Consider the following 27,820-nt stretch of genomic DNA (forward strand, 5'->3'; position numbering starts at 1 on the left):
GCTGCTTCCATGCATTGCAATCCCATCTGGATTTACTGAGTGTCTAGTGTGCCATAGAAAGTACGATGTTTCTGGCTGGGCGCAGTGGCTCACGCCTGTAATCCCAGCACTTTGGGAGGCCAAGGCGGGTGGATCATGAGGTTAAGAGATCGAGACCATCCTGGCCAACATGGTGAAACCCTGTCTCTACTAAAAATACATAAATTAGCCGGGCATGGTTGCATGCGCCTGTAGTCCCAGCTACTCGGGAGGCTGAGGCAGGAGAATTGCCTGAACCTGGGAGGCGGAGGTTGCAGCGAGCCACGATTGTGCCACTGCACTCCAGCCTGGGCAACAGAGCAAGACTCCACCTCAAAAAAAAAAAAAAGTACGATATTTCCCTGTTTAACTGCCTTCCTATTCTTTGTCAAAATGAGTTTGCACCTCCAAAGAGACATCAGCCTCTCTTTGCTCCTATTATAGGAACACAGGGGGAACAGTGGGGCTTTTGAGAGGCACTTTAGCTCTCAGGAGGTGCGGCCTAGTGAGACGATCCCCAGTTGAGGGAGCACAGGTGTGTTTTTCATGTGTAGCTCCTGATTCTGCTACGAAATGCATGAGCTTCTGAGATCTGAGTTCTCCTGACAGGAACGATGGGTGCCTGCCATATGGCTTCTGTCCCAGCAGTTGTGTGTTCCTGTGTTTTAATTCTCTGCCTCACCTAGTCGGCCTTCCCCAGGCCACAGAGTCCCCTCCCTGAAGGTGCTTACAGACACGTTTGTAGGAGAGACAGCAGCGGAACACTCATAAAGACCCTGCAGGGCAGCATCGACTTAGAACCACACAAGAGAGGCTAACATTTCTCTAAGGCACTGAGGAGGGAGAACACAGCTCCAGTTTTGTTTGGTTTTTGAGGGCAAAAGGGGCAATGGGGAAATGAGTGAGATGAAAGAAAACTTCACCAAGTGGATGGTGGGAGGGCAGCCTCCGACCAGGCGTGGGATTTTTCCAGGTGGAGTAGGGGGAAGCTGGGGAGGGTTATTTAACAAAAGATGCCCAGAGGTGGGGAATCCAGTATACATTTAGAGATGAACTTTTAGGGTGCTTGACTTTGTGTGGTCGTTTATTCAGGAAGCAGCTGAGGGCTGCTGCTCCAGCCTGTGAGTGGATAAGCCATGGTCCCTGATGGGGAGAAGCTCAATGGATTGGTCAGGTGGATGCAGAGGTGCTGTGGTTGCACAGGGAAGGGAACAGCAAGTGATTCCTAAAGCCGGTGGCAACTTTAGGGAGAAGGTGACTGTTTGAGGGGAGGGTCACAGACCAAGGATGTGCAATGGCAGAGAGGCACAGTGTGGCCTGGCCAGGGGAGGTAGCACTTAATTTTTTTTTTTTTGAGTCAGAGTCTCACTCTGTCACCAGGCTGGAGTGCAGTGGCACGATCTCGGCTCACTGCAACCTCCGCCTCCCGGGTTCAGGCAATTGCCCTGCCTCAGCCTCCTGAGCAGCTGGGATTACAGGTACGTGCCACCACACCCAGCTAATTTTTTATATTTTAGTAGAGACGGGGTTTCACTGTGTTAGCCACTATGGTCTTGATCTCCTGACCTCATGATCTGCCCGCCTCAGCCTCCCAAAGTGCTGGGATTACAGGTGTGAGCCACTGCACCTGGCCAAAACCAAGATTTTTAAAAAGTCATTTAATCTCATTATTTTGATGAAGCATAGATATTTTTGTAGTATTAATAAATATAGTTCTGCAGACACCGCTGCTGATACCCAGGCAAACAGGGTCTGGAATGGACCTCTAGCAAACTCCAACAGACGTGCAGCTGAGGGTCCTGTCTGTTAGAAGGAAAACTAACAAACAGAAAGGACATCCACACCAAAAACCCATCTGTACATCACCATCATCAAAGACCAAAAGTAGATAAAACCACAAAGATGGGGAAAAAACAGAACAGAAAAACTGGAAACTCTAAAAAGGAGAGTGCCTCTCCTCCTCCAAAGGAACGCAGTTCCTCACCAGCAACGGAACAAAGCTGGACGGAGAATGACTTTGATGAGTTGAGAGAAGAAGGCTTCAGACCATCAAACTACTCTGAGCTACAGGAGGAAATTCAAACCAAAGGCAAAGAAGTTGAAAACTTTGAAAAAAATTTAGACGAATATATAACTAGAATAACCAATACAGAGAAGTGCTTAAAGGAGCTGATGGAGCTGAAAGCCAAGGCTCGAGAACTACGTGAAGAATGCAGAAGCCTCAGGAACTGATGCGATCAACTGGAAGAAAGGGTATCAGTGATGGAAGATGAAATGAATGAAATGAAGTGAGAAGGGAAGTTTAGAGAAAAAAGAATAAAAAGAAACGAACAAAGCCTCCAAGAATTATGGGACTATGTGAAAAGACCAAATCTGCATCTGATTGGTGTACCTGAAAGTAACAGGGAGAATGGAACCAAGTTGGAAAACACTCTGCAGGATATTATCCAGGAGAACTTCCCCAATCTAGCAAGGCAGGCCAACATTCAGATTCAGGAAATACAGAGAATGCCACAAAGATACTCCTCGAGAAGAGCAACTCCAAGACACGTAATTGTCAGATTCACCAAAGTTGAAATGAAGGAAAAAATGTTAAGGGCAGCCAGAGAGAAAGGTCGGGTTACCCACAAAGGGAAGCCCGTCAGACTAACAGCTGATCTCTCAGCAGAAACTCTACAAGCCAGAAGAGAGTGGGGGCCAATATTCAACATTCTTAAAGAAAAGAATTTTCAACCCAGAATTTCATATCCAGCCAAACTAAGCTTCATAAGTGAAGGAGAAATAAAATACTTTACAGACAAGCAAATGCTGAGAGATTTTGTCACCACCAGGCCTGCCCTAAAAGAGCTCCTGAAGGAAGCACTAAACATGGAAAGGCACAACTGGTACCAGCCGCTGCAAAATCATGCCAAAATGTAAAGACCATCCAGACTAGGAAGAAACTGCATCAACTAACGAGCAAAATAACCAGCTAACATCATCATGACAGGATCAAATTCACACATAACAATATTAACTTTAAATGTAAATGGACTAAATGCTCCAATTAAAAGACACAGACTGGCAAATTGGATAAAGAGTCAAGACCCATCAGTGTGCTGTATTCAGGAAACCCATCTCATGTGCAGAGACACACATAGGCTCAAAATAAAAGGATGGAGGAAGATCTACCAAGCAAATGGAAAACAAAAAAAGGCAGGGGTTGCAATCCTAGTCTCTGATAAAACAGACTTTAAACCAACAAAGATCAAAAGAGACAAGGCCATTACATAATGGTAAAGGGATCAATTCAACAAGAAAAGCTAACTATCCTAAATATATACGCACCCAATACAGGAGCACCCAGATTCATAAAGCAAGTCCTGAGTGACCTATAAAGAGACTTAGACTCCCACACAATAATAATGGGAGACTTTAACACCCCACTGTCAACATTAGACAGATCAACGAGACAGAAAGTTAACAAGGATACCCAGGAATTGAACTCAGCTCTGCACCAAGTGGACCTAATAGACATCTACAGAACTCTCCACCCCAAATCAACAGAATATACATTTTTTTCAGCACCACACCTATCCCAAAACTGACCACATAGTTGGAAGTAAAGCTCTCCTCAGCAAATGTAAAAGAAAAGAAATTATAACAAACTGTCTCTCAGACCACAGTGCAATCAAACTAGAACTCAGGATTAAGAAACTCAAAACCGCTCAACTGTGTGGAAACTGAATAACCTGCTCCTGAATGACTACTGGGTACATAACGAAATGAAGGCAGAAATAAAGATGTTCTTTGAAACCAACGAGAACAAAGACACAACATACCAGAATCTCCGGGACACATTCAAAGCAGTGTGTAGAGGGAAATTTATAGCACTAAATGCCCACAAGAGAAAGCAGGAAAGATCCAAAATTGACACCCTAATATCACAATTAAAAGAACTAGAAAAGCAAGAGCAAACACATTCAAAAGCTAGCAGAAGGCAAGAAATAACTAAAATCAGAGCAGAACTGAAGGAATTAGAGACACAAAAAACCCTTCAAAAAATTAATGAATCCAGGAGCTGGTTTTCTGAAAGGATCAACAAAATTGATAGACCGCTAGCAAGACTAATAAAGAAAAAAAGAGAGAAGAATCAAATAAACACAACAAAAAATGATAAAGGGGATCTCACCACCGATCCCACAGAAATACAAACTACCATCAGAGAATACTACAAACACCTCTACACAAATAAACTAGAAAATCTAGAAGAAATGGATAAATTCCTGGACACATACACTCTCCCAAGACTAAACCAGGAAGAAGTTGAATCTCTGAATAGACCAATAACAGGATCTGAAATTGTGGCAATAATCAAAAGCTTACCAACCAAAAAGAGTCCAGGACCAGATGGATTCACAGCTGAATTCTACCAGAGGTACAAGGAGGAACTGGTACCATTCCTTCTGAAACTATTCCAATCAATAGAAAAAGAGGGAATCCTCCCTAACTCATTTGATGAGGCCAGCGTCATCCTGATACCAAAGCCGGGCAGAGACACAACCAAAAAAGAGAATTTTAGACCAATATCCTTGATGAACATTGATGCAAAAATCCTCAATAAAATACTGGCAAACCAAATCCAGCAGCACATCAAAAAGCTTATCCACCATGATCAAGTGGGCTTCATCCCTGGGATGCAAGGCTGGTTCAATATATGCAAATCAATAAATGTAATCCAGCATATAAACAGAAGCAAAGACAAAAACCACATGATTACTCAATAGATGCAGAAAAGGCCTTTGACAAAATTCAACAACCTACATGCTAAAAACTCTCAATAAATTAGGTATTGATGGGACGTATCTCAAAATAATAAGAGCTATCTATGACAAACCCACAGCCAATATCACATTGAATGGGCAAAAACTGGAAGCATTCCCTTTGAAAACTGGCACAAGACAGGGATGCTCTCTCTCACCACTCCTATTCAACATAGTGTTGGAAGTTCTGGCCAGGGCAATTAGGCAGGAGAAGGAAATAAGGGTATTCAATTAGGAAAAGAGGAAGTCAAATTGTCCTTGTTTGCAGATGACATGATTGTATATCTAGAAAACCCCATTGTCGCAGCCCAAAATCTCCTTAAGCTGATAAGCAACTTCAGCAAAGTCTCAGGATACAAAATCAATGTACAAAAATCACAAGCATTCTTATACACCAATAACAGACAAACACAGAGCCAAATCTTGAGTGAACTCCCATTCACAATTGCTTCAAAGAGAATAAAATACCAGGAATCCAACTTACAAGGGATGTGAAGGACCTCTTCAAGGAGAACTACAAACCACGGCTCAATGAAATAAAAGAGGATACAAACAAATGGAAGAACATTCCATGCTCATGGGTAGGAAGAATCAATATCGTGAAAATGGCCATACTGCCCAAGGTAATTTATAGATTCAGTGCCATCCCCATCAAGCTACCAATGACTTTCTTCACAGAATTGGAAAAAACTACTTCAAAGTTCATATGGAACCAAAAAAGAGCCCGCATCGCCAAGTCAATCCTAAGCCAAAAGAACAAAGCTGAAGGCATCACGCTACCTGACTTCAAACTATACTACAAGGCTACAGTAACCAAAACAGCATGGTACTGGTACCAAAACAGAGATATAGATCAATGGAACAGAAGAGAGCCCTCAGAAATAATGCCACATATCTACAACTATCTGATCTTTGACAAACCTGAGAAAAACAAGCAATGGGGAAAGGATTCCCTATTTAATAAATGGTGCTGGGAAAACTGGCTAGCCATATGTAGAAAGCTGAAACTGGATCCCTTCCTTACACCTTATACAAAAATTAACTCAAGATGGATTAAAGACTTAAACGTTAAACCTAAAACCATAAAAACCCTAGAAGAAAACCTAGGCATTACCATTCAGGACATAGGCATGGGCAAGGACTTCATGTCTAAAACACCAAAAGCAATGGCAACAAAAGCCAAAATTGACAAATGGGATCTAATTCAACTAAAGAGCTTCTGCACAGCAAAAGAAACTACCATCAGAGTGAACAGGCAACCTACAAAATGGGAGAAAATTTTCGCAACCTACTCATCTGACAAAGGGCTAATATCCAGAATCTACAATGAACTCAAACAAATTTACAAGAAAAAAACAAACAACCCCATCAAAAAGTGGGCGAAGGATATGAGCAGACACTTCTCAAAAGAAGACATTTATGCAGCCAAAAGACACATGAAAAAATGCTCATCATCACTGGCCATCAGAGAAATGCAATCCAAAACCACAATGAGATACCATCTCACAGCAGTTAGAATGGCAATCATTAAAAAGTCAGGAAACAACAGGTGCTGGAGAGGATGTGGAGAAATAGGAACACTTTTACACTGTTGGTGGGACTGCCAACTAGTTCAACCATTGTGGAAGTCAGTGTGGCGATTCCTCTGGGATCTAGACCTAGAAATACCATTTGACCCAGCCATCCCATTACTGCGTATATACCCAAAGGACTGTAAATCATGCTGCTATAAAGACACATGCACACATCTGTTTATTGCGGCACTATTCACAATAGCAAAGACTTGGAACCAACCCAAATGTCCAACAATGATAGACTGGATTAAGAAAATGTGGCACATATACACCATGGAATACTATGCAGCCATAAAAAAATGATGAGTTCATGTCCTTTGAAGGGACATGGATGAAACTGGAAATCATCATTCTCAGTAAACTATCGCAAGGACAAAAAACCAAACACCGCATGTTCTCACTCATAGATGGGAACTGAACAATGAGAACACATGGACACAGGAAGGGGAACATCACACTCTGGGGACTGTTGTGGGGTGGGGGGAGGGAGGAGGGATAGCATTAGGAGATATACCTAATGCTAAATGACGAGTTAATGGGTGCAGCACACCAGCATGGCACATGTATAGATATGTAACTAACCTGCACATTATGCACATGTACCCTAAAACTTAAAGTATAATAATAATAAAAAAATAAATGCAATTTAGTTATTTTAAACTATATATTATTGTTAGTATAACCTGATCATATTCCTTTTTAGGCATTGATAACACACAGTCTATCTTAGCTGGTGACAATGTATATGATTCATATATAAATAGACAGATCTTGGGGATGCTTTTCTAACTGATCAAAAGGCATGAAGATATGTAAAGAGCATGCCCTGGTGATGGATGATAAGGGAGGAAAGCAGATGGAAGGGTGTCACCAAGAGCCAGGCAAGAGATGCTCATGTTCTGCACTAGGGTAACAGCAGTAAGGGTGGGAGGACCTGGAGATCTGGGGGGAGCTGGATCAAGGGGATTTGTTTGAGCTTGGAGAAGGAATCAAGGGAGAGTCTGAATTCAGTCACAAGTTTAGGGGAGTGAATGGACATGAGAGGGTCCAATTATAGAAGGTCTTGGTGTTTGGGTGGATTTGAAGGGTAAGAAAGAAGGGGGAAATTTGTATAATTCCTAGTTTTCTCTCTAGAAGACTGGATGGATCACATGTAATTCACCAAGAAAGAAAAGGAAAGAGGGAAGTAGGGAGCAAGTTCAACAGAGAGAGTTTTGGACCTGCTGTCTTTGAAGGAGTCATGCATTTACTTGGAGGTCTCAAGCAGGAAAGTGGACGTAGTGTCTGCAGCAGGAAGAAGTGCAGGTGGGCCATATTGACTCTACAGCGAAGACCACAGTCATCAATGAAGTTGCTCGTGGAGGATGTAGAGTAAGAAGAGAAGAGGACCAAGCACTGAATCACGTGGAGACAAGCACACGTAAAAGAAAAGAAGTGAGTGAAGCTGCAGAGAGAAGCAAGCTGTGGAAGCCGGATTCTGCAAGAAGCAGATGGAAATTGGTAAGGAAGGTTTGCCGTGGAAAAGACCCGGCACCCAACATCTGTAGACAGGAATACATCAGAGTAAGGCAGCCACACCAAGGTGTTGCAAGGTGAAGAGGAAAGAAATTGAGATGGCTCAGGTGAGGCTGAGGGAGTGACAAAGGAGACTGCTGCTGGGGATGGCAGTGAGGGTGGTCTGAGCAGAGTGCATTTGGGCATATTTCAGAATTGTTACAAAGGGGAATTCAGTAATTGAGTTGAGTCTGTCCTCTTACGTCCCCATCACTCGTGCTTTGATGAGCTTTGGTTTCACTTCAAAATGAAAATGGTTTATAGCATCAAAACCTGTATCTGTGCCAAACTGAATGAAACATAGATTTCTACGATCAGAAAGTTATTTAATCAATAAGCCTCACTCTGTGAGTTCAACAATGACATGTAAGCTAAAAGATATCATTCCTCATGGAACAGAAGCCAAGGCTAAATTCAAATTACATATCACCCAACCACAGGGCAAAGCTACATAGTTCTAGGACTCAGATGGCCACAACTCCTTTGGCAATGACAGGAACTTGCTGCTGAATAATTTTACCCAGGAAATCAGAGGTCTGCCAGAGTCTTTATCAAACAACCATCTCCAATCACACGTTTATTAGTTAGTTCATCCATTTACTCTTCTAGAAGGTATCTATTAGCACCTTAATATGCCAACACCTGCACTAGGTCCTTAGATGTAAAAGTGAACAAGATCACACAAATCTACCCATGAGAGAAGATGGCATAGCACCATGTACACTTTGGATGGACATCAATTTCCTGGCTTTGACATTGTACTGCAGCTACGTGAGATGTGACCACCGGGGGAAACTGGATGAAGGGCACAGTTGGGAGATACTTCTGGACTATGTTTTGCAAATTCCTGTGAATCTACAATTATTTTGAAATGAAAATTTTTAAAAAGTGAATATGAATCTGTCCATGACTGCAGAGCAAATATCCAGTCATGCAGGGAGATTTGAAGATGAAAAAGCAACCAGGACAAGTGCTGTGCCATGGGAAAGACCAAGTGGGAGGGGTGTCACTAATCTCCCTGGGTGGGCAGCTGGGGAGGATTCTGTGAAAAGAGGGGAGGTGGGTTTAGTTGAATTGATGGATGCCTTCTGTGCAAATGTCATTTCTCTGTGTGTCCAGAATGTGACAGCAATGTCTTCTTATTTTTTAATGGGGGCAGGGGTGAGTTTTAACTTTCACACTCTTTCTCATTTAATGCTCACAATAACACAATGACATCAGCATTATACCCATTTTACAGAAGAGGAAATGGAAGTCAGTGAGACTTTGGCAATCACTCTGTGCTTACATCAGTGGTGGCTTAGAAACTCAGTCCAGGTCTTCTGACCCCACAGTTTCACCGCTTGACTTGGGTGGACACTTGCTTCCACCTGGCTCTTCACTAGCTGATCCTTCTGGTAGGTCTGAGCAGAGTGAATATGTTTTAAGGCTGGGGGAAAGGAAATACCAAACTCTGCAAGCCTTGGAGAGATGTGATTTGTAAAAGTAGCACTCTCCACAAAATAATAATAGAAACCCACATGCATGGTGGCGTTTATGAGATACTTAGGAAAACAGGTACAAATCTTGAATGAAGATATTTAAAACCTTCTGATTTTCAGGGGCTAAAGAAGCAATGGCATGTGGCCAGGGCATGGTGAGGTGGGAGCAGCCTGTCACTGCATTCCTACCTCTGGGGCGATGTAGTCAGGTGTCCCACAGAAGGTATTCGTCTTGGCATCTCCTAACATGTTCTCCTTGCACATTCCAAAATCCGCGATCTTGATATGTCCATCTTTGTCTAACAGGATGTTATCTAGCTTCAGGTCCCTGAAAAACAAAAGTGAAGCAAATCTCACATTAATCAATATAATTTGGTTAACATAAAATTCCATAGGAGGCGAGGGAGTTTGTCTCATTGCAGCCTGAGAAGGGCTCACGAGAGGCGCTTATGTATCTATCCACTTGCACACCAAGTGGGGTGTAGACAAAGCAGATTCTGCAAGGGCACGCTGGCTGCTATGGATTCTTTCTCTGATTTACCAAGGGGTGCAGCTCAGTATAAGGAGGACAGAGCACCCATACCCATTGGGGACCCTTGATCCCAGGACTTTCCTGAGGGTAATGATGAAGGAGGAAAACCTAAAATATATACTTACTGTATGCCATTTTCTACATATTTGTGAATGAATTATACTGCACCTAATTCCAAGTCCAGTTGATGAAGTTTGTTCCTAACTAATACTGAACCCCTTGAGAACCGGAATCCATCCAACGCCAGAATGTCATGCCAACAAATTTCTGTTTCCTTGGAGAACTAGTATCCTCTTAAAAGAACCCATTCCATTCTTAGGGAAATGTAACTGATAATATTTTTTAAAAAACAATTAACCAAACTTTGCTTCCCTGTGATGTCACCTATTGGTCCAAGGGGGCTTTCTATTGTTAACCACGTGTGACATCCCAAATATCTGAAAAAAATGACATCAAGTTTTCTCTTCTCTCACCGAGATCAGGGACTGTGCTCCTCATGATGTGGTTTTCAGACCCTTTTGACCTTGTACCACAGCTGCATGAGATGTGGCCACTGGGGGAAACTGGATGAAGGGCAAACATTCTGGCCTCTGCCTTCCAAATATCTTGAATTTGTCCGTTTTCTTCTTGACTGACTTGGCTCAGAATGAAGCCAGAATCCTCCAGAGAGACAATCTGATTGGTGCAGGTTACAGTGGCACCCAGAGCTCCATTACCATCCTCTTGCCTTTTGCCACGGTGGACTAAGATCCTGCACCATATTTTTCATAGTTTCATCACAGTAATGCCCAATATTGAGTTTATTGTAAACTAAAACCTTCAGCTGTTTTTCTTCTTTCCTATACGAAGTGCCATTATCCCAGTTTCTTCTCATTCTGTACTTGTGAAATTGATTTTTTAAAGATAATTCAGGTGCTTCCCTTGATATCAGTTTTTTTTTTTCCCTGAGACGAGGTCTTTCCCTGTCATCCAGGCTGGAGTGCAGTGGCATGATGTCAGTTCACTGCAGCCTCAACCTCTTGAGCAAGCAGTCCTCCCACCTCAGACTCTTGACCACATGTGTGCCATCACCATGCCTGGCTACTTTTTAAAATTTTTTGTAGAGACAAGGTCTCACTATGTTGCCAAGGCTGGTCATGAACTCCTGACATTAAGCAATCCTTCTGCCTCAGACTCAAAATGCTGGGATTATAGGCGTGAGCCACTGCGCCTGGCCAGCTCTGAGGGATCTAGGTCAATATGGGAAAGGTTCTGAAAGGCTGCCATGTGAAGCCAGCCCCCCACGGGGGTGAGGAAGGAGTGCCAAGGAAGACCAGTGAGGACCCTTGGAGCCAGCTGGAGAGGGCAGAGAACCCAGAGGCCCAGGGTATTCTGAGGCATGTCATGCTTACACCCTATGGGGCATCAGGACCCAGGAGAGAACTTCAGAGTCCACAGCCCGTGCATGTCTCTGCAAGCTTTCATCTGTCAGAGGAGAAGCAGGCCATCATGTCATCAAGCAGAAGAGAACATCCAGGGGCACCCTTTCATTCCATCATGAGGTTAACGGAGGCAAAGCTTTTCTATTTGGAAGAGGTGGAGTGGGCATCACAGTTGGCTTCCCAATCCCAGCATTACGGCCGGCTGGCTCCACCTCACCATTTCCCCTCTGGCAGCCTCCAAGACTCATCCAAGGAACAGGGACCATGACACTTGCCTTGCTTGTCTCATGGGGTCCTGTAATGTCCAATGAGAATCACGTGAAAGCATTGAAAGTGGCTTCAAACACATGGGTTGGGCCCAGTTTTATCGTCAATAAAAATAATCTTAAGGTTCCTCTTAGTTCTAATACTCTAAGATTGGAAGTTCTAGATTCTTCTTTCCACATCTGCATACTTTCTGGCTCTGTGTTTTTACATTTAACCCAAACCAGGGCTTACAACATCTTTGAAGATGCCGTCGATTTTGTGGTTCCTCTGGCAGATGGTGAGTGACGCCACCACACCTGCTTCTCCACATCTCATGCTTTTCATCGACCAACAGCAGCCTTTCCCCTGAAGCTGGATGTATCTGTTGAATATTCCTCCATTTTCCTATTGCTGTGCCTTTCCTGGAGTCACTTCTTCCATCTGCAAAGCCTCTTCCACTCTAAAAAGTCTACCTTCACGGAAGAATTTTTGTTTGCCGTCTCCCCTACTTAAGTCTGGTGATATATTTTTTCCTTTCAGCACTTGCACTTTTAATTGGAATAACATTCACTTGGACATTTTTTGAATGTACAGCTTATGTCTTTTCATCTGTTCATCCATTCATCATCAATCCATTCTACCTCTGAAGAAACCCCAGAAAGTGGCTTATCAGGTTTCTGGGGGTTGGGACTTCTCTATGTTTAGTACCCACTGCCATGCTTGACAAAGACCTGCACATCCAGAGCACACATGGTCTGTGATACCAGCTGTGTGGGTGGAATGGTGGCCCCCAGAAGATATGTCCAGGTATGTTCATGTCATAACCCCCAGAACCTTGTGGATGTGACCTTATTTGGAAAAAGGGTCTTTTTTTCCAAATGTAATTAAGTTAAAGATGTAATTAAGTTAAAGATATCAAGGTGAGATTATCCTTGATTATCGAGGTGGGCCCTAAATCCATCAAGTGTTCTTAGAAAAGACAGATGGGGGCAAGAGAAGGCCGTGGGAAGACACAGGCAGAGACTGGGTGATGCAGCCACAAGCCAAGGAATGCCTGCAGCCACCAGAGGCTGGTAAAGCGAGGGCTTGGTGGGGGCATGGCCCTGCCCACATCTTGCTTCCAAATGTCTAGCTTCCAGAATAAGCCACCAAATTTGGGGTAATTTCTTATGGCAGCCCTTCAAAACTAATGTATCAGTTTTGTGAACAAATTCAGAAAATTATTATCCTATGAGGTCAAAAGAAAGAAATGAATTGAATCCTTTTGTTAATTCAGTTGCCAAATTAAAAGTTTAGGTGAGTCAAATTACACACAGACAGTTGAATAATTTCTTACTATTCAACTTATTATAAGGCAACTTATTTCTTATTATGCAGCAGGCCAGTTTTAAAGCCAACATACTTGTCTGGTGACCTATCCTCAGTTATAACTATTTGATGATGACTTTCAAGGGTCTCCTGCAACCTAATGAGCACAAAAAATAAACTCATTTTTTTTTCTTGTTGGTGCCTAAGAAGGCTTAAAGAACATAACTTCCATGCATGGGCAGGGTAAGACTCAAAAATGGGTACAATTTGTTGCGATAGTAAAGCTACTTATGGACATCTATTGCTTTTTCTTTTGTTCTGAGTGTTAATAATTTACATGGTGACATGATAGAAAGAAGCTTTGTGACACAGGGAAATAAAATGCCCCGAGGCATGTGGGTTTAGGTTTCATGGGGTCCCTTCCAGTCTAAGATCTCTGTCTCTCTCTCTCTCCAGCCCTTCCTAATTTTTATTCCTACTTCCCTTTTTTTTTTTTTTTAACTTTTTAAATTTTTTGAGATGGACTGTTGCTCTGTTGCCCAGGCTGGCGTGCAATGGTGTGATCTCAGCTCACTGCAACCTCCGCCTAACAGGTTCAAGTGATTCTCGTGCCTCAGCTTCTAAAGTAGCTGGGATTACAGGCAAGGGCCACTACACCCAGCTAATTTTTGTATTTTTAGTAGAGACAGGATTTGCCATGTCGGCCAGGCTGGTTTCCAACTCCTAACCCCAGGTGATCCATCTGCCTTGGCCTCCCAAAGTGCTGGGATTTACAGGTGTGAGCCACTGTGCCCAGCCCCTTTCATTTATTTATCTCCCCACCCATCCATCACCATCCATCCATCCATCCCATCCATCCCATCCATCCATCCAACCATCTGTTCAATTTACCCATCACCCATCCATCCATACCCATCCATCCATCTGTCCAACCATCTGTTCATCCATCCGTTGTCCATCCATCCATCATCCATCCACCCATCTGTTCATCCATTCCTCATCCATCCATCATTTATCCATCCATCCATCCATCCAGGTACATCCATTCATCCATCCATCCAACCATCTGTTCATCCATTCATCATTCATCCACGATTTATCCATCATTTATCCATCCATCCATCCATCCATCCACATCCATCCATTCATCCATCCATTCAACCATCTGTTCATCCATTCATCATTCATCCATTATTTGTCCATCCATTCAACCATCCACACCCATCCATCCATCCAAATATCTGTTCATCCATTCATCCAACCATCTGTTCACTCATCCATCATCCATCCATCCATCTATCCATCCACCCCACACAATTTAGTCAGTGCCTAGGTACAGAAATATTTTAGATACATTGCAGGCCTTACACATACAAAGAAAAATTTTAAAAAATTCTGATAAGAATTTTTAAATAATATTCTGGTGAGTATTTCTCAATTTCCTGAAGATTAAAAAATTATAAAACAGATTCTTAATCTATGATTTTGTAGATAGACCAAAAAAATTACATTCAAAGAGGCTGCTTAAGAATACTTACTTCTCAAACCTCCTCTAAGCCTTTAGTTGTGTGACTCCAAATAGGGCAACCCTCACTTGACTGCACCCTCAGAAAATGGAGAGATCCTTCCTTGTTAAGTGAATTCTACACTCTGTAAGCACCAAAGCTTCAATACTAATTATCTGGTCTCCAGCAGCTCAGCCATCCTCCTCAGTAGATCCTTTCTTTTTTTTCCTTTCTATTTTTCCTCCTAATCTGCAGTGAGTTGGAAATCTGACAGTAAGCTTGTAAAGGTTTGTATGTTAAATAAGTGCCAACTACATTTTGAGAAAAGAAGTGAGGAGACTGAGATACAATAGTGTCAATCTAAGAGCTTGGACAGAAGAACGTGAAATGATGTCATACAGCAGAGAAGAAGAAAATTCCATAAGCATTTCTAGGTGGCTCAAAGCAAAGACAAGCAAAAATAAGAGGTATGAAGGGGACAAAAGAGAAAGAAACCATAAGGTAAGATAAGAAAGAGAAAACAGGACAGTGAAAATGGGAGAAGGAAGGTGAAAGAAGGAATTCAAGTGAGAACCAGCATAAAGGACAGAATGAGCTCAGCACTTTCCTGCTGTTGAGACTGGAATGTCTTCCTTGGTTGTAAGTCATCATCCATGTAATCACTGTGGGCAGGAGACCTATGTGTGGAGCTTACTCCCAGGAAATCACATGGGCTGTCTCGCAGCACTCGGTGCAATGATTAAATTAACTGAGCCAGGAAAGCCGATATCTTAGCATTTGTTTCCACAAAGCAAAATTTACCTGTAGACTATTCCTTTGGAATGAAGGAACTGCAGACCAAGAATGATTTCAGCAGCATAAAACCTGGGGGAAGGAGAACCAAGGTTCAACATGAATGTTGTCATGGAACGAAATAAAATCCCAAACCCAGACTGACCTTTTTCTGACATGCTGTGTATGGCTAAATGGCATACACACATAACTCTGTTTAATCCTAACAAGGAAGATGTTGTCCATTCATTCTACACATAAGAAAGTAGAGGCTCAGACACCTCCAGCCTCAGTCCTAACAGCATAAAACAGAGCTGGCATCTTAAGTGAGTCCTGCCTGTATCTAGTACTTGTTCTTATATTTTAAACAATAATGCTCACATTGTCATTTTTTTTTGTTGTTTTTGCTATTGCTAATAAAACATACACAGACATTAAAAGTAATAGTATAGGCCAGGTACAGTGGCTCACGCCTGTAATCCTAGCACTTTGGGAGGCCCAAGCAGGTGGATCACTTGAAGTCAGGAGTTCAAGACCAGCATGGGCAACATGGTAAAACACCATCTCTAGTAAAAATACAAAAATTAGCAGGGCATGGTATTGGGCGCCTGTAGCCCCATCTACTCAGGAAGCTGAGGCTTGATAATCACTTGAACCTGGGAGGCAGAGGTTGCAGTGAGCTGAGATCACACCACTGCACTCCAGCCTGGACGACGGAGCAAGACTCTGACTGACTCAAAAAAAAAAAAAAAAAAAAGTAATAGTATAGATAATAGGCAAATAATTTCTCCCTTTGTTTTAAACTCTGGTTGGCACCCATAGACCTGTATGCGCCATTCTGAATAGAACTAGCTGGTTTATTTTCGTACTGAGAACCTTTAGCCTGGGCAACACTTACAGCCCATGAGGTGGAAAAGAGGATATTAGCAGTTGCAAGATAAGTTACATTTCATCTTCAATGGTGACAAGGTTAAAGGAAATGAGTTTACCCCATCACTGGTGGGATTAAGGTCGGATATAAGAGATAGCTTCCTGGAAGGGAAGCTTGCTGGATCTTGTGGAAGAATGCAAAATTCTCCTTCCTGGAAGGCATTTAGGACAGGATGGATAGCGTGGGTCCGGGCTGGCTGGAGACGACAGTGGACTAAGTGAATTCTTTCTGGCATGAAAAATGCCCGATGATTTCTCTGCTGCAGAAATCCAGTAAAATTACCTCTGGGTGCATTGCTGAGGTTTCCCAGAGCAATGATCTCAGCAGAGTGCTACCCACTAGATGTGATAAACAGCCATTCCAGCCAGGGTTTTTAAGGAGCTGGCGGACCAAATCCATTTCTCAACCCACTTCAACCTAAACCACTCAAAGTGTTCATGCAGATGGGAGGGAGGGATTATTGAGCGCTGAGCAAAGGAAGCTAGCATGTACTCATCATCTTCCAAGGAGCCCAGTGGCAGAGCTTTCTTTTACTTGCATGTCATGGGGAGCAGGAAGTGGGACCCAAAGGGAACAGCATGGGCAGGAGGGATGGTGAGAGCTGTGGATGCAGGTGCAGTCCCACCAGGTACACACAGCCTGCCCCATCTCCAGGTGTCTCAGGCTGCCTGGCACTAGGAAGGTGAAGCTTTGTTCTCAGATGGACTAAGTGCCTCTTCCTGCTTCCTAAAGCTTTATGCCTCCACATCAGGCTTTCCATAAGATGCCTCAGCTACAAGCTCCATCCCTGGGGACCACCCTTGAGGTCTGCAGTCCATTTCGCTGCTTCCTTTCCAAAGGGTACATATTTGCTTCTGTGCTCAGGTTAGCTAGAAGCCTGATGAATCGGGATGGTTCCTTAAGAAACTAAGTAGTTAGTTTTAAATCACAGAGAAATGAAACCAAACTGACACGAATTTCAGTTTCACAACCTGGGAAAACTGTTGCCTTGCTCGATGTATTCCCAAGGGTTCACCTGGCCCTGGGATTCAGGCATGCCAAGTGGGAAAAAAGGAAAAAAAAAAACCAGCAAGAACTGACAAGAACAGTGGAAAACTCCCAAACCCTTTAAAGCCTCTTACGTCGCTCTGGAAAGGTCGAACTTGTGGCAGCTTTGGATGTGGTACATTAAGTCCCCTCCGTTGAGGTACTCCATCACAAAAAAGAGGTTTTCCTGTGGAAAAACAAAACAATTCCAACTTTTATTCCATTTCATTTTTATTTATTTATTTTGTCCGACACAGGGTCTCACTCTGTCTCCCAGGCTGGAGTGCAGTGGCGTGATCTCGGCTCACTGCAACCTCCGCCTCCTGGCTTCAAGAGATTCTCCCGTCAGCCTCCCTAGTAGCTGGGACTACAGGCATGCACCACCACGCCCAGCTAATTTTTGTATTTTTAGCAGAGATGGGGTTTCGCCATGTTAGCCAGGCTGGTCTCCAACTCTTGACCTCAGGTGATCCGCCCACCTTGGCCTCCCAAAGTGCTGAGATTACAGGCGTGAGCCACCATACCCAGTCACAGTTCCAATTTTTAGCTCTTTAGAGAAAATACAACAAGGAGGACTACTTTTTAAATGGATTAGATCATTTCAGGGGAACCAATTCTGTTGTGAAATCACTTATCAGAAGACTGTCAAAATCATTTAAACAATCTATGTTTTTGAGCCCCAGGAAGCCTGGGGAATCTAGGTGGGATGCCGTGTGACATCTAGATGCTTGTGTGTTACAACCCAGCAGATGAGCGGGGGGCACAAGGGAGAGTCCAGTTGACCTGCTGGCCAGACAATGGGATGGTGCCAGGCACTTAGGGCACTTAGCATGTGCCGACTGTATACTTATTGAAAGTGACAGGGTGCAGGGTGATAAGGAGAATGTGTTTTGGTCTCTGACTCCAAGGGCGGAGCTTGAAAACATTCATTCACTCAACACTCAGTAATTAGCTACTGAGCATATTCTGTGGGCGTGGCGTGGGGGGAGTGGGCGGGTCATGTCAGTCATTCCTCCCTGAAGCTTGCAATCAAGTTTAACCTTATTTTTCTCCAGTCCTGACTTAACTCATGGCAGAGGCAAGCCACAGTTTATGACGGAGTTCTTCTGGCAGAGGACATGATGTATGTCAGTAGAGCTGGGGCCTTCGAGTGGCCACAGTCAGAAGTAGGGCTGGGTGGTCTTCAGGCTGTGGTGGGCATATCAGCCAGGATTGTAACCAGCCTCAGCTCCTCAATGATGTGAGACAATTTTTTTTTTTCCAATAAATGTATTTATAACACTTGAGAGAAACCTGATTTTTTAAAGCGTTGTAACGCATCACAGAATCAGTAATGCATAAAGTGTGAGGACCTTTGGTGCGTCTGGGCATGAATTTGCATCTGAAAGTCTCACCTGGGTGGTTTCTTAACAGAATTAACCTTTACATTTTGATGTGAACCCAACCGAGGCCGTGGGGCATAGGAGGTAATAGTAGAAACATTGTTCTGGTCTGACAGTGAGACTCCTTGCCTGGTCGCCACAGAATGGGGAAACCAAGTATTGTGGCAATTATCTCAATAATCCAGGTCAAGGTAAGCATCCGTCTTTTTTCAATGTTAGTTTCCGATCTGATTTGCTAATTCCATATATCTTTAAGTGAAGCCCACCCTTTTCTCTTCTGGACAGGCCCAAATTCTCAGCTGACATAAATCATGACTTAACACAGATTTCAAACCCAATTTGAGAGTCGTCATTGGCTTTGCCTGCACACACCTGCTTTCTCACGCCACCTCTTGCTCTCATCAGCACCACAGAAAGAGCTTCTGTTCTAACCTCAGCCTTTTACTCAAACTATAATGGCCCTATACAAGCCACAAAGGTGGAATCTTCTTTTAAGTAGTCACGAGAGCAAAGCGTATGAAAGTGTAGAGCGAAACCATTTCCAACAGTGCTTGAGTGAACGGTTTCTTCTAAGTGTTTGGATGCTTACAAATTCCTAGAAAGGCTGACATTTCAGAATTTAACACTGTCAATTTAGATGTGGAGAAAGTGGTGGGAGGGGACTGGAGGCAACAGTTCAGCCCCACTCCCATGCATTCCACACATCTTCCCACCTATTCTCCGGTCTGAATCAGACGCCACACTAGTGGTGAGCATTGAGGGGGTTGAATTGGCCATTAAAGTCTAAGAGATCACAGGGCACAGTCAGTGTTTACTACCATGAGGGTGAGAAGAAGACTACGTTGCTAGTGATTATTAATTAACAGCAATGGAGATTTATAGTATGTTGGATGCCCCACATTTAACCCTCCCAAGAGAACTGCAGGCTCCACAATAAATCTGTCAAATATCTGTTCTGCTCTGTGATAAAATTAGCACAAATGTATGCACATACAAACTACACGGTCCAGAGGTTTGGATTTTGAGGAGCACATTTTGAGGGATGGATAAGCCTTTTAAAAGCTGAATCCAAAATCCCATCATAAAAGATAAATACAAATATAATAGGCTCAAACTTTCATAAACAGCTGGGGAAGGAGAGCTCAGAGTTGAAGGCAACCCACAGCTGACTAGAACCTCTGCAGAACCGCAAGCAAAAAGAAGTGTCTGCCTGCTGGAAAGACTCTGGGCTGGCATAGATAGAAACAAACCAAGAAGAATGAGACTCAGAGTAATTGCAAAGAATGTGGGCTTCATCCTTACTCAGCCCTGGGTTCAAAGCCCCTCTATTTGTAACTCTGGAGACGTGACTTAACCTCTCCTGAGCTTCATTTAGTTTGTGAAATGGGGTAATAATACTCCTACCTCCTAGGGTTGCTGCGGGTATTAAACAAAATAGTGTGTGTGGAAATGAAGCTCTGCATTGATCCTCAGAGGGCAATTGATAACTGATGGCAGCTGTCCTTCTAGGAAGCAATTTAAAAGCCAGGAAAGACAAAACCAAAACCAATCCAAAAACCAGCAAATACTTCCCAGAAGAAGCAAATGAACAGTTCTCTGGCCGATGGCTCTCGAAAGAAAGAAGAAAACAGAATTAGATTCCCTCCTGGGCTGCCCTTTAGGTTCTGGCCACCTGCTGAGAGAGGATACCAAGCAGGCTGCAAAAGAGAGAGAGAGAGAGAGAGACAGAGAGAGATGGTGGGGAGGGAGGGAGGGAGAGAATGTGGCCTGTGTTGGGTTAATTGTAAATGTCACTTACTAGTCTAGACCTCACGTCTTTATGGCGGGTAATACATTAACCAAGGCAAATGATTCTTTCCGGTGGGTGAGAATTGAAGCTGTGATGGCATTGGGGGATGGGACATGCCAAACGCGTCCCAGTCTTGCCGACTGTCAACAACTCCTGGCAAAGCATCTGTCGAATGGAAATTCTAGTCTGTGAGAAATGAGACTGTCGCTAATCAGCTGTGTGATCAGGTAAATCCCACCATCACAGGGCCTTGGTTTCCTCCTCTGAAAAATGAACCCTGTCCATGAAAATGAGAGAGTCACCATTACCTACAGCTTTGTTGTGATTTCCAGACAACTGAAGGCAATAAACAATGTTGACATTCTGTAGATAGGTGGGTAATCAAAGCTATATGACTCTTATGTTTGTGTTATTGATGTTTTAAAGAAATGGTATTTAAGTTGGGTGCAGAGGTGCATGCCTGTAATCTCAGCTATTCATGAAGCTGAGGCTGGAGGTTCACTTGAGCCTAGGAGTCCAAAGCCAGCCTGGGCAACAGAGTGAGACCCTGTCTTAAAAAAAATGATGATTAAATACAAGATCAAAGTGATAGATTTAACAAAATCAGTTGTATAATTCTCATAGGACTGCGTTTGCATACACAAATATCATTTGGAGCAGATAAAGGTCCTAGAGCTGTCAAAATATATCATTATTTAAAACACAAGATAGTTCTTTAAAGGGAGGAATAGGACATTTTGTGAATATTCTAGAATTAGTAAAGGGTGAATTGTAAAAGTGGCCTCAAAAGTTATTTAATACAACCTAGCTTCTATACTGCTTTCTTCTTACAGTGATTACACTTTTCAAAGGAGAGAATGAGAATAAAGAGAATGGAAAAGTGTTTAGTTGTGATGACTATTCAACACAGCTAATCAAATATTGAGTAAACAAGGAAATGGCTGGCAAATGTGCATATATTATAGGATGAATGACAGGTTTATAGCATTAAAGAAATAAACTCATGATTTTTATCAGACTAATAACAGTTAATTTTGTAAATGCACTGAGAACTTGCAAATATCATGCAAATAAGATCAGATTTATAGACTCCCTCTCCAGAAAAACAAGATGGGAAAAGAAGGAAAAGAATAATTATAGTCATTTTTTTCGAGGTATCTTTTTTCTCCGAAGGCTAGTAAACCAATGTAATAAATTTTACACAAGAGAATATTTGCAATCTCTGCAAAATAAATAAAATTAAGATCAAAATATTTATGACAAAACATCTAAATTTACCATCACACCTTTCAAAGTATCATATGTTAAGGACATGTAACAAATGTTATAACAGCGAAGACTATAGTATAACAAGATGGAAACCAGAGATAGAATTCAACTCTTCTTTGGGACATCTCATAGGACAGCCGATGGAAAGAGTTGGGAATTCTGCTCTGAAGAAGAAAGGGGAGCTATCGTTCATATTTAAAATTAAATGAAAGAATTCATATAAAGTATTTAGCCCTGTGCCTGGCATATAGCAAGAACTCCTTATGTATTAACTTTATCACATACATTGTTATTATTTATCACACAGGGAAGAAAAGCATTAAGTTGCATTATAATCAGAAAAAGGACAGCCCCAACCTTTGCAAGATTTGGAGCGAGTGTGCAGAGGGAGGCCCCACACTGTGGGTCCCCAGGTTTAAGTGTTATTAATCAAGCTCACCAACAATTCAATTAAATATGCTCTACATTCCTATATGTTCTGTCTCTTGGGAAATATAACTTCATAATGACCAAGAAGGACCATGACAAATTCAGGATCCCTCAAAATTCTGCACCAGTTAATTGGCCATATCGGGAAAGTCTCCTCCTGCCCCTTTCAAGGACAGAACCTAGGGAGATGTCTACACAGGCTTGAGGCTGTTTAGGTATGGAATTCCGAGGTCCTGGGGAGTAGTTTAGGAACAGAGACGACCTCTTGGCTTCACAGGAAGGAGTGTGGTTTGAGAAAGGCCAAAGGGAGGATTCTAAGTGAGGGGCTGGGCAGAACCCCTCTTGCTTGGGTCTAAGGTTTAGGACATGGAATGAATAATTTTCCAATTAAATAAGTTGTGAGTTGGATTTGTGTTTAGGTATCTTGAAGTCTCAACTTTACTAATAATTTTGGATTGACCACAGAAAAGAGCACTCTCCTGTGACCAGCTAGGCTTATCTTCTCTGGAGCTCCATTTCCTTTGCTGCGAAATGAGGCGATCTGACTTGATAACCTCTACCACCCCTCCCTACTCTAAAATTCTTGATCCATGGAGTCTGTCATTATAAAGAAAACAAAAGAACATAACAAATCATTAGTTGTTAGTTATTCTGAGCAACCGAGATGCATCTCAACAGGTGAATGGATAAATGGTGGTACATCCATACAATGGAATATTACTGAGCAATGAAAAATGAGTTCTCAAGCCACAGAAAGAAAAGAAGAACCCTTAAATGCATATTCTTAAGTGAAAGAAGCCTATCTGAAAAGGCTACAACCTGAATAGTCTCCCTCTTGTCTGGTTTCTCCATCTCTGGCTCAAGCATTTCCCATGATTCTCATCCCTTACACTCTGCAGTCATAATGAGCTTCCATCTTCTGAAAACTCTTTCTGGAAGATTTCTGTATCACCACTGAATCTGCCTATCCACCACTCACTCCTTCACACTGTATTGTCTGTTCCTCCTCCATGACACATTCCACACTCAGTTTTTGATTGTCAACTCTTCACCACATTAAATATATGATCCTTTCTCTCTTGAACTTCTTTCCTCTCCTGTCCTCCGATACTCCTAACTCCTCTGTTCCTCTTCTTACCACCCCGAGGGATCCTATCACCTTTCCCCCCTGCTCTTCCTCCTACTTTGTAAAAGAGGGCTTTTCTGTGGTTTAGCACTTGAATTTCTGCAGTACATTGATTCTGACGCTCATATATTCCCACAGTTTCCCCTGAAGAGTCCCATGCGTGTCACCTCCTCAGGATGGGAACTGTAATCACCTCAAATACAACGTAATGTTGGGTCTAATAAGGAAACTCCACTCTGCTCCACTTTAGGAAGAAATCGTTGCTAGGAACAACACATATTAAACTGCTCTATGCTATTTATCAGATATTTTCTCTAAGACTGGTGGTGGAGAAGAGGATCCTGAAGTGACAGAAGTTTTAAGGGGGAGAGACAAGGAGATGGAGAAGAACGATTTTGCGATCAAGGATCAAGGCAGAGGCCAAGCGCGGTGGCTCATGCCTATAATCCCAGCATTTTGGGAGGCTGAGGTGGGTGGATCACTAGAGGTCAGGAGTTCAAGACCAGCCTGGCCAATATGGTGAAATCCCATCTCTACCAAAAATACAAAAATTAGCCAGGCATGGTGGCACACACCTGTAACCCCAGCTACTTGGGAGGCTGAGGCAGGAGAATCACTTGAACCCAGGAGGTGGAGGTTGTATTGAGCCGCCTGGGCAACAGAGTGAGACTGTCGCAAAAAAAAAAAAAAAAAAAAAAAAAAAAAAAAAAAAAAAAAATCAAGGCAGAGACCTGATAGCTACAGTGGGTGCAAGATCATGTGAACTCTGGGATGAAGGGGAAAATAATGAAACAGGAGGTCAGAGAGGGGTGGGAAGAGGGTTTGTCAAAGATAGACTTCTCCTCTGCAGTTCTATTCGGGACCAGCCTTCCTGGCACCTGAGTTAGCCAGTATGATCTACAGTCAGACCATTTATCTTTCTTTTTCTCTTCCGCTCCCCCTGTGCCCAGCCCCTGAACATTATCTAGCATTCTACGGGCAAATGAAACAAAAGAAAAGAGCGAAACAAGCATCTTGGTATCAAGGAATGTATTATTTACATAGACAAGGTATTATTTAAACAGAACATATGAAAGAAGTCACAGAAGACACCCAGCAGTACAGCAGCAAAATCATCTTTCTGGGTCACGTAAGCTGAGAAGCCTGAGCGTCTGAATGACAAGTAGGATTTAGTGTATCTGAGCGTGATTTATAGAGTAGGTAGTTTTTCAGCAAGGTTTCAAAGGAGGGAGAGTAGGCTGGGCATGGTGGCTCATGCCTGTGATCCCAGCACTTTGGGAGGCCGAGGTGGGTGGATCACTTGAGGCCAGGAGTTTGAGACCAGCCTGGCCAACATGGTGAAACCCCATCTCTACTAAAATACCAAGAAAAAAAAAATTAGCTGGGCGTGGTGGCGCATGCTTGTAATTCCAGCTACTTGGGAGGCTGAGGTAGGAGGATCACTTGAACCCAGGAGATGGAGGTTGCAGTGAGCCGAGATCGTTCCACGGTACTCCAATCTGGGCGACAGAGTGAGACTCCTTCTCAAAACAAACAAACAAACACAACAATGACAACAACAACAACAAAAAACAAAGGAGGGATAGTAGATTCACAGAAGGCATGCACTTTCCTGAGGCACTCTCTTGAAGGAGATGTCAAATGCTCATGTCTTCTGGGAAGCTGGTGACAATACTTTTGGGACTTTGTGAGAATGGCTGACAAAGGAATGGGCAGATAATATGGGCCATGAGCCTGGAAGAATATTACAGAGTCACATCAAGATGAGAACAGATCTGTGAGCTTAAAAAGTGGGCGTGTAGGGGCCGGGCGCCTTGGCTCACGCCCGTAATCCCAGCACTCTGGGAGGCCGAGGTGGGTGGATCACAAGGTCAGGAGATTGAGACTATCCTGGCTAACATGGTGAAACCCCATCTCTACTAAATATACAAAAAATTAGCCAGGCATGGTGGCGGGCGCCTGTAGTCCCAGCTACTTGGGAAGCTGAGGCAGGAGAATGGCGTGAACCCGGGAGACAGAGCTTGCAGTGAGCCGAGATCGCACCACTGCACTCCAGGCTGGGCACAGAGCGAGACTCCATCTCAGAAAAAAACAAACAAACAAAAAAGCAGGCATGTAGGAAAGATGCGGCATTTCAGATGCACTGAGTGAGTGTCTTGTTCTTTTAGTCCAAGAATTCCTGAATATGTGTTCACTCATTGCCCGTTATTTCCTGTGTATTTGGATGAGAAAACCGTAAGGAAACATTGTGAGTGCAACATTAATTTCCCATAAATTACTGTGTGAAAATAAATAACATTTAAAAGGTGTTGGAATTCCTAAAATGCGTTTTACACCTTGAGAGAGATGCGACTGTGATCTGAGTCACATATGGTTACAACTTCTGTTTCTCAGATTATAGATTAACTTGCTTCCTTTTTTCTCTTGTTCTGTACAATGACTAGAGAGAATTAAACAATTGTCAGGGACAAACACTTCCTGACTTCTTTTTTTCTTTTTGAGACGGAGTTTCACTGTTTTGCCCATGCTGGAGTGCAGTGGTGTGATCTCAGCTCACTGCAACCTCCGCCCCATGGGTTCAAGTGATTATCCTGCCTCAGCCTCCTGAGTAGCTGGGATTATAGGTGCCCACCACCCCGCCTGGCTAATTTTTGTATTTTTAGTGGAGACAGAGTTTCGCCATGTTGGCCAGGCTGGTCTCAAACTCCTGACCCCAAGGTGATCCACCCGCTTCAGCCTCCAAAGTGCTGGGATTACAGGTGTGAGCCACCGTGCCTGGCCGCCTCCTGCCTTTTTAATTAATGAATCTTGTTAAAGATTACCTTTTCCTTTTTTTGTCCTATTTTCCTTAGACCAGATGACAGAAAACCCATGACTATAGCACACTCTGTAAAAGATGTTAAATGTCCCTTTCCCAAAAAGAAACACTGCCTGTAACCAAGTTCCTGGAACTATGCACCAGCCTTGTATGAAAAAATGTAATCCTGCTAAAAATGCCTCTGTCTCTCCCTATGGAAACCCTAAAGTTCCCTCCTTTACAACTCTGACTTCATTCTTTTGGGGTGTTTCCAGGTGGGCCATCCTCAAACTTTGAGTTTGAATAAATGCTCTTTAAATTAGATTCTGGCCTTTTTGATTATTTCAGGTTGACAGCTGTAAACCGACTCATTTTTGTAAATTTGCTATAAAATCTAACATTTGCCAAATCACAGTTTGGTTACATAGCAGGGGAACCTGCAGAACGTCTGAGTGATCCCCAGTTTCTGAAATAACAACGTGTAAGCGTTCTCAGGATCAGAACGCCGCCAGAGGACGTTAAAGAAAAGAGGCTTATCTGTCACTACAGATGGGGGCAGCATGAAAAGTTAATTCTTGTCTTAGTGCAGGGACACGTCTTTGGAAGGATGTGGTTTCCGTGGGTTTTCTTTTCTTTGCTACAATTGTGATAATTTCCAGGGCTCCTAGCTCAACTGAAGGGTTCATGGATTGCAGCATTTTTGAGAGCTTCAGATGAAGCAGTTTCTGAATAAAATGCTTGAAATTAAAAACTTTCTTAGATGGATTTTGCCTTAAAACTATGGAAATATCAGGATGACATCCTTTTTAAAAACTATCAAGTTCAAGGAGTTTTTCTTTTTAATTTTAAATGATAATAATGTCTTGTAGTTAGTACGGTACTTTCTCCAAAAAAGATCCAAACTTCTCTGCAAGTGCTATTATTGTTATTATTATTATTTTTCACGTTATCCTTAGGAAGCAAAAAAGGAGAACCAGTGTCACAAAGAAATGTTAGGTGACTTGTTCAAAGTAACTCACACACTCATGCCCTGAAGCCATAACCGGAAGTAGAGCTTTGTGTGTTCTATGAATAGAAAGCGAAACTCAGTTTTCTTTTTCATAAAAGAAAAATTTCAAAGTGATATTGACCAAGAATGTTCAACTGGTGCATATTGGGAGTGTGGGAGTCAAGGGCAGTGATGTGAATCTAGGAACACTAGCGTTCTGCCTCTTGGCATCACCCTGGGAGGCCTCTCTTCAGAGGCCTGCAAAACCAGGGTGGCCTGCCCTCAAATCCAACCTGAGGGAATGACCCAGAGACAGAGCTGTTCCTATAGGATCTAGAGCTACTTAGGTGTGAAATAGTAACACTACTTAAATGTCAGAATACAGATCGGCCTTTCCGAATTCAAAGGAGACACAGAGGAAGGTAGACTTTAGTTCACTTTTAATTTTTAAGGGAAAATTATTTCCTTGAAATTAAAAAGAAATAGCATCCTTACTGTGTTAGATGCATCTTTCCTTTCCAAACAAATTTTAGAAATAAATCCTCTTATTTTTCCACAGTTTTATCAGAGATAGAACACAGAAACTTTGGATACTTGAGTTATTAATCTTTCTTTTACTGCAGCATAATTAAAAAGAGGGAAACTGTTTTAGTGTTTATTTTTCCCTGTGTTTCAAAGTTTGATGGTTAATTATTTTTTTCTAATTGTTTTAAATCTACTTGTAAGTGGATAGAGTTAAAAGATTTATGACAACTCTTCTTGTAGACAAATTTTATTGTGGATTTTCCTATTTTTTTTACTTTTTAAAATGTAAGTAATGGAAACTATTAAAAATCTAAGTTGGAAATCTAGTAGTGCAAAAGTTGGCTGG

General features: G+C 42.7%; 1 protein-coding gene across 7 annotated transcripts in view; it reads right to left on the reverse strand.

The window, feature by feature from the left end:
• Nucleotides 1–27,820, reverse strand: part of PRKCQ (protein kinase C theta) — a 153,512-nt gene that overhangs the window by 19,897 nt on the left and 105,795 nt on the right. For all 7 annotated transcript variants that reach the window (XM_009457906.5, XM_001148074.7, XM_063780414.1 and 4 more), the window contains 3 exons: nt 17,265–17,356; nt 15,243–15,305; nt 9,619–9,757 (listed from right to left, as the gene is read on the reverse strand). In XM_009457906.5, the coding sequence (XP_009456181.1) occupies nt 9,619–9,757; nt 15,243–15,305; nt 17,265–17,356 (294 nt within the window). The remainder of the gene's footprint in view (nt 1–9,618; nt 9,758–15,242; nt 15,306–17,264; nt 17,357–27,820) is intronic.

The sequence above is a fragment of the Pan troglodytes genome, chromosome 8 (genome assembly GCF_028858775.2).
Source record: "Pan troglodytes isolate AG18354 chromosome 8, NHGRI_mPanTro3-v2.0_pri, whole genome shotgun sequence".
NCBI classification, from domain to species: Eukaryota; Metazoa; Chordata; class Mammalia; order Primates; family Hominidae; genus Pan; species Pan troglodytes.